Genomic DNA, 13,294 nt, shown 5'->3' on the forward strand with positions numbered 1-13,294 from the left:
TGTATTAGTATTCTATGATAGCAAAATTAGTTACAATAAAAACAAAGTTGTTTAAAATGTTTGTGCTAGTCTTAAAAGTGATACAAATACCAATCGGTCTCAAATAAAAGATTAAAACTTCTGTTTTAAGTTTTGTAATATTTTAAAACATGATATCTGAACTGATCAGATTTAACCAATTCCTTCTGAAGACAACTTAAAAATAAATTTAAAATAAAACTTTTTTCTCTACTTTTCACCTTACATTTATCATATAGATAATTTTCTTTCCAAATTTAACAATTAATCGTAAAATCAAATGTCAAATGAATCATGAAGATTGAATATATTTTAAAGAAAACTCTGAATTTTCATGGGAGTTTAATTTTTGTAATTTTCGAGTCATTAAAAGACCTACGCATTTGTCCTACAAGAAATATAATTCATAGATATAACTAATCATCAATTCTTCATCCTTTTTCATCCTGGAAATAAAATCCCCACGCACCCATATTTTCCATTAAACCACGAAAGTTTGGCTTCAAGAAAATATACCATTTTTCAGTATTCTTAATTACAGTGAACCATGTTCAATCAAACTGCAACATATGTTATTAATTTGTAAAAGAACATGCATAATCAATGCCTATAGCATGCACATCGAATATTTCATATCTAATTACATGTGTATAAGAAAACCAGAGAAAGTAGTGATGGGACCATCGTGGTAATAGCCTGAACCAGAGTAATGTTTGATCCACACTGCGTCTCCCTTCTGAATAGTCAGTACCACCAGATTGGGACCTGCTTCGTAATAATCATCACTTTTGTTACTAACGGCCATAGTTCTGACTCTAGTTGATCCATTCAACACAATGTCAACATATATGGTTTCTCTATAATAGCTTTGAACATTCAGGAAGAAGACGTACATCCCGGCGATAGGAGCTGTAAATATTCCGTTACTTGGGTTGTATCCATTCCCTTCATTGGTGATAACAGAAGGAAAAACAAGCGTTCCACTGATCCATGATGTGCTGCTGGATGATACTGAGGCGGAGAAAGCTACCTTCTTAGACTTACCTACAAATATAATTCAAGGTTAGTTTTTTATTTACTTATTGAAGATTAAAGGAGATCAAAGGAATTGTGATGTATGCATCAAATCAAAACATAGCAAAAGTTGATACATAATACTTAAATACCAGCTTCTTGTATTTGTTAGAAGATTACAAATATTGGCTTTGAGGATACAGATCGAAAAGTGCGACCTCGTATAGTGCTATCGCTTCTTATTTGCTATATTCCTTCATTTAATTTGATTTATTACCTATGTTATTCGTCACATTCATTCGGAACACCTCAAGAGAAGACACAGTAGAAGACAGCTGTAGTTGGACATGCTTTAATTGTTTCACTTCCGCCATCATGTCTTCTAATGTTTTACTGATGTTCACTGAAATCAAAATATGAGAAGAATAAATTTTCCAACATATATAAATCTAACTTGTGCATTTTAAGATCAGTGCAAATTTTTATCATCAGAATTAATGAATGTTGATCAATTAGATGTAGCATTTTAAGTAACATGCAACGTATTAAATCAGTCGAAACATTACTCCAGCTATTATTTAAAGATATTTTTTCCGAAATAAACAATGTTTTACATTGTATCTTTTCGAATTAAATACTTAAAAGAAAAAATTAAAATAGGATTATTAAGAATTATCAAAATGAAGCTTGAAAGAATTTTTGTGGAATACTTTTTGTTTATTTATCTTAATAGAAGTCAAGGCTTAACAAAATGCCCATGGGATATATCGCTCACCTGAGTAGCTTTGGCCATTCTGTCATTTAACAAATTCCCACCTTCGTAATACATACCTTGACCTTGACAATCCTAAAGGGTTATAATTCGAACTATTTAGAATCTACACTACCCCAGGTTGTTTCCACATAAGTTTCAGCTTTTCTGGCTTAGTGGTTCTATAGGAACGAAGATTCTTAGTTTTTTCTATATATTACTAAGTAAAATTTGGTATCCCTACTGTGTTTTTTCCTATATATTTCTATGTAAAAATTGAATTCCCTATTTAGGCCCCGCCCTACCCCTGGGGGTCATGATTTCATCAATATAGACTCTACACAACCTCAGGATGCTTCCACTTATGTTTCAGCTTTTCCGGCCCAGTGATTCTTGAAAAGATTTTGAAAGTTTTTTCCTATATATTTCTATGTAAAACTTTGATCCTCTATTGTGGCGCCGCCCTACCCCAGGTTGTCCTGATTTGAACAAGAGTCTACACTACCCAATGATGCTTCCACATAAGATTCAGTTTTTCTTATTCAGTGGTTCTTGAGAAGAAGATTTTGAAAGTTTTTCCCATATATTTCTATGTAAAACTTGGATTCCCTGTTGTGGCCCCGCCCTACCACCGGGGGTCATGATTTGAACAATTTAGAATCTACACTACGTTAGGATGCTTCCACATTAGTTTCAGCTTTTCTGGCTCAGTGGTTCTTGAGATGATTTTTAATGACCCCACCATATTTTGGTATTTTCTTGATTACTGAGTATCTCCCCTTGGAAGGCGACTTGGTCCTTCATTTTAATATTTTCAATTCCCCTGCACCAAAGGATGCTTTGTACCAAGTTTGTTTAAAGCTGGTCCTGTGATTCTTGAGAAGAAGTCGAAAATGTGAAAAGTTTAGAGACGGACAGACAGACAAACAGACAGACAGAGACGGACAGTCAGACGGACTACAGACAAAATGTGATCAGGAAACCTCACTTGAGCTTTCAGCTCAGGTGAGCTAAAAACGATTCTTGAAAGTATACATTTATACATACCTTATAATATACTCAAGATTAATTAATTTTCCTTATATAATGATTATGTAGAATAAATATTTCTTAAGAAAAATTATCGGGTTTAAACATTGCTTTGTGAGTTCGGTAACGCTTTTTCATAACTATTTTCAATGACTTGACTGTTGAATTGTAAAACCTTAGGAATGACATCAAAACATTGATAGATTATGCATTTCTAAGTACAACTAGTTCAATTTTATGTTTATACATTTGCTTATAAATGTTCTCGATCAGTGATGAACTTTAATGAAAGGAAGTCAACCTTTACTTTTAATGTTCATTTACTTACAGTTAGTCACTTTTTTTTCTCCATTTAGAGAAACTTTTGTAATTAATAGTAATCCGTTTATGAAAACTAAAACCTTGAGAGAATATAATCCTCGAGACACCATATTCCTGAAAAACGCACCTTATATGCAATTCCTTCGACCAAAACAGCTTATACAAACAAAACAAAATGATGAACTTACCAGATATTGAATTTTTTATAGTATTTTGTGAGTTTTCAAGGTCAGACACGGATTTAAGCATTGTTTTATTTGTTGTCATAATATCATCGTTCAAGTTCTCCACAGAAGTGTTCAATCTCAAAGATAACTGATCATATTTTTCTTGCAACATTTCAGGAAATTTCTTGTCAATTGCTAAAGTATGTTTATTTAAGTCCAGAAGGGTAACGGACAGGTACCGAACTTCCACTTTAAGATCCGCCAGTACATTGCTAGCGTTTGTTTCAAAACGTTCTCTTTTCTCTTCCAGTTGTTCCACAACCTGTTGATTTTGTTCGTCGACTTTGGTGAAATTTTCTCTAACAGCTCTGAAAGATTCTTCATATCGCCTATTTTCAAGTTCAAGTCTTCGGTTTTCTCTTTTCAGTTCATCAACCTCCTGTTTTAAGGCGGTCACCTCTACGTCTGTTTTCTGCTGGGATGTTTTCAATGTCTGCATACTTTTCTTCAGATCCAGCATGTCCTTCATTAAAGCGTGAACGTTCTTCACCAGTGACATTCTGATGATTGTTTCTTGGTTCAGTAACTGTCGGAACACGTCCGTATTTTTGGATTCCGGATCACTGATATCCAGTAAAGATGAAATGTTGCCACTACTGTCCGTAAATATGGACAATCCATTTATTTGTATGAGAAAAGCAAACAATAACGTAAACAGCAATGTTTGCTTCATATTGAAAATCAGAGAAGTGATAACGATCCAAGAGAATATTGAGCCTTATATACATTTGCTTATAAACTTTGACCTTTTCTATTGCATGTCACATGCGCACATCGTTGAATTCGTTAAAAGATGAGTTGGCAAATATTAAAAACTGCTTTCGACTCTTATTGACGTAAGTTAACTTCCTCTTTAATGTTCTTTTTTATAATAAAATTCAAAGAAATTCTTATAGAAGTAGAAGCCAGATAAAGAATATTTGAAATGTACGTTTATGTCGATAGAAAAAGCTTCTATTTATAGATGCACCATCCTTTCAGCTTTGAGTTAAAAAAGAATTAAAAAGACAGTTATAAAGTGGACATTCAGACAGTGTTGTGAAAAACCCAGCCGATTCATTGTGTAAATAATGGCCTTACAATTAGTATATAAAAGTTACCTCGGTAGTCGTTATTTAATGACTGCTGAATCCTTCATCGACTTTTTTGTCAATAACTTACTCCGTTTTTTTTAAAAAAAATGCTCATATATAGAGCATTTTCCTCCGTATCGATCAAATGAGAGACACTAATCCCATATGCATGCAATAAGGATATATTGCTAAATAAGTAAGAAAAGTTGACGATTGAAAAATTCGTCATCATGTTTGTCATAAGGCATTATTGTTAGCTGATCATTGACGTCTTTTTCTAGTAAAATATGCAAATAATAACAGATGTGTCCGACTCTTTGTATCTTTTATTCCTCCCGTATAGATTTTTTTAGTAAATTCTGCTTCATATTAATACAAAAAAAGGTCTAGATCTGTTAAAAATTGAGCGCAGTTGATACTCATGGGAATTTCTATAAATTGCTAGAAGACCTGATTTCCAAAAACTACACAGACATCGACAATCAGCAACTCAAGGACTTTTTTAATATAAGGTACTGAGTACCTGTGTGTACAATTACTGTGATTTTAACAAAATAATTTTGCAAATAGCCAATGACAAGGTTTCTATATTTACGAGTTCCATTTTTATTGAAAAGCAATCTAACAACACATCTGTAAGTATTCAGGTTTGTCTCGTAGAACATTCAGTCTTTAAAATCATGCTTTCAAAATTCGTATTTCTCCCTAATTTCTCCATATAAAGTAGAAAAATGATCATTTCTCATGAGCTAGTATACCTCGCTGTTGACTTGGTGAGAACTGAATATTTTTATTGTCTAAAATGATACTTCATTGACATAAAGTTGTGGCATGTCATAGACGTCGAGGAAACTACCTTATATGGATATTGTTGCGATTGCGCACAGAGGTGCTCACAGCAAACAAAAGTCCAATCCAGTGAATGAGCCGAAAAGCATGATGGTCTACTACATGTTTATTTTTACTATAAACACGTGGGTCAGGGAAATTTAGGAAGCGATTTCAAATGACTGCAGGAAAGTCAGCTAACATTTTTTTGAAACGTGTTTATGAAAAATACAAAGATTAGGTACTAATTAAGATTCTCCATGCTCACATTAACAAACAAAGTCAGTTTTCCTTGTTAATTTGTACATTGAAATACCGCTCACAAAGTCTTCACAGGTAAATAAGATTCGAGTTGTTTAACTTGATATTCGTTAATTTGCCATGTAACTGGTTAAATTAGTTATTGCTCAGTTATTTGTTATTAGAAATTAAAAGTATCATTTTATAAACAAAGAAAATACACCCCCAAAAAACACTTAAGTTGCACTTTTTTTTTAATTTACCTGTCATAAAAACCCGGCAGGGGATGACAAATCCCATTGCCCGACGCCCGGGGCTAGTGAATTTTATGGGTGGGCAAGTGAAATTTTATCAACCACTTGCCCGTGGGCAAGTGAATTATCAAAAATATAATTTATTTGCAGGCCATAAATTTAAAGCTGGGCATAGGGGCTTGCATGATTTAATCAGCATTTGTCTTCCTCTTTTTTGAAATATTTAAAAAATACAGAATTAGTTTATGGTAGGGCAAGCAAAAATTCAGGTAGGGAAAGTCAATTTTTACCATGTACTTGCCCTTGGACAAGTGCCTTGAAAATCTATTTGTCAGCCCCTGGGTAACCCATTAGCATATTGATCATAAAACGTGACTAGCATGTATTTCGAAATTGTATACGTTGTAAACAATGACAATACATGAGCACACCTCAGAGTTGATTGTTTTTGAACCAAGGAAGTCACGTGAAATTGACTTTTCACTGAAAACACAGCACGGGGGGAAACTGTTAACAAACGGATTTGTACAATAGAGTGGAGAAAACCCTAATTTTAATCATTGTAAATCATTTGTATATAAATGTGAGCATGGAATTAGAAGATAATGATGTTCATAGCGTATTAAGTGTGTAAAATGCTTGGAAAAATGCATCACGTTTTTCCGAGAGTGATTTAAAATATTGGCTTTTTCAAAACACACGTGTGGTATTTTTGTAGTAGCCCATAATGCAACTCATTGAGCTGATTGGTCGATTTGCCAGTCACGTTGGTTCCCCACTTAGCTTGTAAATTTGTTCCGACGTCACAGAAAATAGTTTCCTCGACCTGTTATACAATGTATAAGTAATTTAAATATCAGATATTAATTTCATTTCTGAAACTTCATGAGGAACATGGACTACAAAGCTTTTCGTGAAATATGCAGGCAAGAAGCGTCTTATTTCATGTTCTCTGGTTTTTCAATGCTGAAATTTCTTAATCAACTAGCGAGTCCTTAGTTTAACATTATTAATTTTATGCACACGTTCTGCGCAATATGTTTCTTCCCAGCCGAATTAATAAGCCAAGATTAGATGACATTGAAAAATCTATACTCGTAGTACTTTTTGTACTGCAAACTTGCTTTTTCAAGTTCCTTGAAGTCTGACAAATGTCCTTTCTCCACTGAGGACAGATTAAAATATGATATTTCAAATTTTATTAAACAAGAAAACCGGAAAACGTTGTAATGGGTATTCCCTCGCTGTAATAATTTGACCCACTATGACAGCTTGCCCACACTCTGTCCCCTTGTTGGATATTCAGCGTCACCAGGTTAGATCCAGAATCGTAAAAATCTTTACCCCGTCCCCCGTCAGATATTGTCATTACCTTGGCTCCTCCATTATGTACAATAGATACATACAATGTGTCACTGCTATACCCCTGGGCACTGATATAGAAAACATACTGTCCGGCCGTTGGGCGGTAAAGATCCCTGTACGTGGGTCATATCCACCTCCAACGTTATTGATGACCACAGGAAATACTAATGTACTTCCGCTTACGATTACTCCATGACCTGTGGTACCAGCTGAAAAGGCAAGCTTCTTGGACAAGTCTGAAAGAATGTTATAATGCTGAGATGGTTTATCATTAAACTGAAATTTATAAGAAATACGAGATAATTGTTTCAATGCGAATTTCATGTTGAAGAGTTGTTCAGTAAGTAATGATTCTTACATAAGGACCCCTGATTTATAGGAATTGGTGCATACATTAAACAGTCTTTCTACCATTTCAAATTTTATGATGATATTGCATTTATCTTAAAAACATTTACTGATGGATATTCATTTTCAGTAATAACAAGCTGAAGTAAAATGTTATGCTTATTATGTTGATATGCTTACATACCCGTCGGTGATTCTCTAGAGACTATGATTACTTACTCTCAACTCCTTTCAAAAAATTTTTATTTGCATTGAAAAGGTGTTCCACTTTCTTTTCTAGATCTATATTTGATGAAGTTATCTCATCGATCATCTTCTCAGTCTTCTGATTCCCATTGTTGATGTGTTCCACTTTCTTTCTCAGATTTGTATTTGTTCAAGTTAAGCTATCCATCCTCTTCTCAATCAAAATTATGTATGTAATGAGAAAAGCAAGAAATAAACCTAGAAGGGCTTCTCGTAACATGTTGTCTATATTAAACTCCAAACTGGGAGGTTTTAAATTGCTGGACATTTAAATAGACAAACAATATTCAAATTCCTTTCATCATATTCATATATATCGGATTCCATAGACTCCTTTTTAGGACATTTTTAGGGCAATTTCTCTCCTTTTCATTTAAAAGTCGAAAATATAATCTGAAGTTTCTATCAGCGAAGTTTGTAAGTTCGTCAGCAATATACCTTCATCACCTGCATTTCGGAGTGTATATATCTCCGTTGATTCGATACGCAAGAGCATGCTCTACGTTTGAATAATTTCTAAAACGACAAACAAGTTGATGAAACAAGAATATCAGCAGTTTTGTTGTCATCATTTCGTAAGTTCTATGGTCGACCGTGACCTTGTCAGCAAATACAATTTATCATTAAGTCAAATGTTGACTGACGTTTCTCATACTTACTCAGCTATGTTAAGGACCGAAAGTTTTTCAGCTTTCACCCGACGGACCTGTTACTTTTACTTCTTTTTTATAATTGAGTTTGAATGACCATACCTATATATACTGGATTCCTAAACTTCATAAAAATCTTTACAGAGAAAGATTCATGACAGGTTCTAGTAAAGGTTCTATCAAGCCTGTTTCTTTACTCCTAACTGAAATGTTACAGCAGTAAAGGAGAAACTTTAGGAGTTCTGTACAACAGTATATTTCAGAAGCTAGTGGTGTAAATCAGATGTGGATGATTTAAAAGCTTCAGGAAAATTTAAGAAAACTAAAAATCACAAAATATTGCCACAATCAATAATATCAAAGTACATGACTTTTCAAAACTTTAAACAACCATCGCTTTCCTGATAAATTATGATCAAGGCGTTTTGACATCATAGACAGCTGCTCTTTCAATATAAATGTACCTTGTTTATTAACTTACCTTGTCATTGGTCATTTGCAAAATTATTTTGTTAAAAAACATTCTAATTCTAACACACAAGCACACCAAAATTGATTTGAAAAAGATGCTGAGGTTTCTGATTGACATTTATTCTGTAGTCTTTGGAGATGAAGTCTTCCAACAATATTTCGGAATTGCATCCCTTTATTAACAAACTCAACAAACCCATTTTTAGCTCACCTGAGCCGAAGGCTCAAGTGAGCTTTTCTGACCACATTTTGTCCGTCTTCCGTCCGTCTGTCTGTCTCTCCCTCCGTCTGTCTAGCTGTCCGTCTGTCTGTAACTTTTTCACATTTAAAACTTCTTCTCAAGAACCACTGGGCCAATTTTAACCAACCTTGGTACAAAGTTTCTTTACAGAAGGGGAGTTTAAATTCTTAAAATATAGGGCCAAGTACCTTCACAAGGGAAGATAATCAAGAAGAGATAAAACTAGGATGAGGTCATTAAAAAATCTTCTCAAGAACCACTGGGCCAGAAAAGCTGAAACTTATGTGGAAGCATCCTAGGGTAGTGTGTATTCTAAATTGTTCAAATCATGACCCCCGGGTTGGACAGGGCCAAATAAGGAATCAAAGTTTTACATAGAAATAGAATAAAATTATATAGGAAAAACTTTCTTCTTCTTCTCAAGAACCACTGGACCAGAAAAGCTGAAACTTAAGTGGAAGCATCCTGGGGTAGTATAGTATATATGAAGGGGAGTTTGCATTGTTAAAATATAGGGCTAAGTACCTTCACAAAGGGAGATAATCAAGAAAAGATAAAACTAGGATGGGGTCATTAAAAAATCTTCTTCTCAAGAACCACTGGGACAGAAAAGCTGAAACTTAAGTGGAAGCATCCTGGGGTAGTATATATTTTAAATTATTCAAATTATAACCTTCGGGGTAGGGCGGGGCCACAATTTGGAATCCAAGTTTTACATTGAAATATATACGAAAAAAATTTTAAAATCTCTTTCACAAGAACCACTGGGCCTGAAAAGCTGAAACTTATGTGGAAGCATCCTAGGGTAGGGTAGATTCTGCATTCTTCAAATTATGACCCCCTAGGGGTAGGGTGGGGTCACAATGGCTTTTACCATGGGGATAATCTCGTATCATTGCGCCATCACTTCATCGACATCGCTCTATCGCAACATCGCTGCTTTATTGTTATCACTTCATTGTCATGACATTATCATGTCATCGCATTATCAACCCAAACTTCGATTGTGCGATGATGCGATAGTGAACTACGTGGCCCTATCCGGATTTCATACATTACCCTTATATTACCCTTTTTTGACAATACTGCAACCAAATTCCGGGGGGAGGGGGCAACCGAACTTTAAATGAACCTTTCTTGTAGAAAAACTCAAGTGTAGAAAAGAAGTGGAGGAGGCCAGCCCCCCACCCCACCCCACACCCCCGATGCTACGTGCATGTAAAGATAGTTTTTACAATGTTTATTGGCATTAGTTTTGTGATTCAAGGTTTGCAAAATAATTTGATAAACGGCAGCCTTTTCTGGCCAACCGAAGAGGTTTGATATGCTACTGTCTCTCACAATGCTGGTTAATTTGCTGTATGTCCCTGTGTAAGTACCGACCCTTATTCTGGAGAAGTTGCCTATCCTTTTCTGACTGTACACATGGTTTCAAATAAATTGGAAAATGTTTCCTCAATGTATTTCTATCATTTGTTTTCTACCTGACCTCATGATCTACATTTCATTGTTCTTATAAATCTAATTTTCCGTATTGTCTTTTAATAGTATAGTTATATATTATGCAAAACAGAACAAAGACAAACATTAAGTACTCTGACTAATGACTTGGTCGATTTTTATAATTATCATCTTTTCCTTTGTCACTTGAATCAATAAACTCTAATTGGTGCTGTGTCAAACTTTCGATTCTCAGTTATTTTAATCAATGAATAAAAGAATTTAAAGAATTCTTTATTGCAAGCAAGTATACATATAATTTTAACTCTCAAGTGCTATTAGGCGGCAAAAAACATACAAAAGACAAGTATCGAATAGTTTTTCAGTTTTGATTTACAATGCATATCATTTTAGATTAAGACAATAGAAATTGATGGGTTTAATAATTATATACTTTTTAAAAGAAATTACAAGCAGAAGAAAAGGAATTTTTTAACTACGATACAACAGCACAATGCAATGTACTAGTATTCCAACACACACATAAAAAGAGCAAATTTCTAAAGCATGTTTTAAAATATGCTAGTATTCTACGATAGCAAAATTGTTTGTAATAACAACAAAGTTGTTTAAAATGTTTATGCTAGTCTTAAAAGTGATACAAATACCAACTGGTCTCAAATAAAGTATTAAAACTCCTGTTCTTTAGGTTTGTAATATTTTAAAACATTATATCTGAACTGATCAGATTTTAAGCAATTCCTCCTGAAGACATCTTAAAATAAATTTAAAATAAAAACTTTTTTTTTTACTTTTCAGCTTACTTTTATCATTTCGATAGTTTACTTTCCAAATTTAAAAGTTAAATGTAAAATCAAACGTCAAATGAATCGTGAAGATTATCAATATTTTTAAAGAATACTCTGAAATAACTAATTTTCATGGGAGGGTGGGGGGAAATTTTGTGATTTTAAAGTCATTAAGAGACGCACAAATTTATGTCTTACAAGAAATGTAATTCACAGATATAACTCATCAACAATTCTTCATCCTGGAAATTAATTTTTCATACAGTCATATTTTTCCATTTTAACAATGAAAGTTTGACTCCAAGAAAATACTAGTATATGATTTTACGGTATTCTTCATTGTAGTGATCCATTTTTAATGAAACTGCCACATAAATTATTCATTTGTAAAGGAACATGCATAATCAATGCCTATAGCATGCATTTTGAAAATTTTCAGATTGAATTACATGTGTATGAGAAAATAGTAATAGGACCACTGGTATAGTAACCTTGTCCAGAGTAATGTTTGACCCACACTGCGTCTCCCTTCTGAATAGTCAGCACCACCAGATTAGGACCAGCGTCATTATAATCACCATTACCGGCACTATAGGCCATAGCTCTGACTTTTGTAGATCTATTCAACACAATGTCTACATATATATCATTTGTACTGTAGCTCTGAACATTCACGAAGAAGACGTACGTTCCGCTGACATGAGCAGTAAATATTCCGTTACTTGGGTTGTATCCATTACCTTCGTTAGTGATGACGGAAGGAAATACAAGTGTCCCGGAATTCCAAGAACCGTCGGTGGATGACACTGAGGCGGAGAAACCTACCTTCTTTGATTTATCTACAAATATAATTCAAAGTTAGTTGTCTTTTTTATTTACCTATTGAAGATTAAAGGAGATCCAATTAAGGAATTATAGATCGTAGTTCGTGCATCTAATCAAAACCTAGCAAAAGTTGAGAAATAATACCAGCTACTTGTTTGTGCAGAGTGAAATAAGAAGAGTTAATTTAAAAAGAGAGAGAATTTGAAGCTACAGATAGCAAAGTGCGACCTTGTATGGTGTTTTCACTTCTTACTGATTTATTTTGAGTTGTTACCTAATATGTTATTCGTCACATTCATTCGGAACACCTCGAGAGAGGACACGGCAGAAGACAGTTGCAGCTGTTCATTCTTAGATTGTTTTACTTCCGCCATTATTTCCTCTAATGTTTTACTGATGTTAACTGAAATTAAAATGTGAGAAGAAAATAAATTTTTCGACATATATAAATCTAACATAACTGTGTATTTTGAGAGCAGTACAAATTATCATCATTAGAATTAATGAATGTTAAAGAATTAGATGTAATATTTTAATCAACATCTAATATATTATATCACTCGACACATTACTCAAATTATTATTTAAAAATATTTTTATTCAAAAATAAACAATGTTTTACACTGATTTTCTGATAAAATATTTTAAAGAAAAATAATGGAAATAGGATTATCTAGAATGATCAAAATGAAGCTTGAGAGAAATTTTTGTGCAATACTTATTATTTTTTGTATCTTAATAGAAGGCAAGACTAAAAAATCGATTTTTAAGTAGACATTTTCCTTTAAATATACTTGAGATCAAATTATTTTCCTAGTTTAATAATTATTTATAATGCATATTTCTGAAGAAAAATTATCGGTATAAAGTATATACACATTGCTTTGTAAGATCAGTAACACTTTTTTCATAAGCATTTTCAATTACTAAACTGCTGAATTGTAAAACCTTTAGAATAACATCAAAACATTGATAGATTATGCATTTCTAAATACAACTAGTTCAATTTTATGTATGTAGTTTAATTATAAATGTTCTCGATCAGCGATGAACATAAAAAAAAATTTAAAAAGTCAAATTTTAATATTCATTTACTTGATCTACTGTATTATCCATGTAGAGAAACTTTTCTTTAAGTATATTT

The 13,294-nt window shown here is 33.3% G+C and overlaps 2 protein-coding genes across 2 annotated transcripts in view; both read right to left on the minus strand.

Annotated features, from left to right (window-relative positions):
- Positions 1-484: 484 nt before the first annotated feature.
- The window catches only part of LOC134236475 (multimerin-2-like), a 33,968-nt gene continuing 21,158 nt past the window's right edge, over positions 485-13,294 (minus strand). Inside the window, exons 2-3 of the mRNA XM_062718660.1 lie at positions 12,425-12,553; positions 485-1,062 (exon numbers count right to left, since the gene is read on the minus strand). Of these exons, the coding sequence (XP_062574644.1) occupies positions 659-1,062; positions 12,425-12,553 (533 nt within the window). The 3' untranslated portion in view covers positions 485-658. The remainder of the gene's footprint in view (positions 1,063-12,424; positions 12,554-13,294) is intronic.
- The window catches only part of LOC134236474 (uncharacterized), a 77,449-nt gene continuing 75,048 nt past the window's right edge, over positions 10,894-13,294 (minus strand). The window contains exon 3 of the mRNA XM_062718658.1: positions 10,894-12,164. Coding sequence (XP_062574642.1) covers positions 11,761-12,164 — 404 coding nt within the window. The 3' untranslated portion in view covers positions 10,894-11,760. The remainder of the gene's footprint in view (positions 12,165-13,294) is intronic.

Source organism: Saccostrea cucullata, unplaced genomic scaffold, assembly GCF_032062105.1.
Source record: "Saccostrea cucullata isolate Sc308-1 unplaced genomic scaffold, CSIRO_AGI_Scuc_v1 ctg424, whole genome shotgun sequence".
Taxonomy (NCBI): domain Eukaryota; kingdom Metazoa; phylum Mollusca; class Bivalvia; order Ostreida; family Ostreidae; genus Saccostrea; species Saccostrea cuccullata.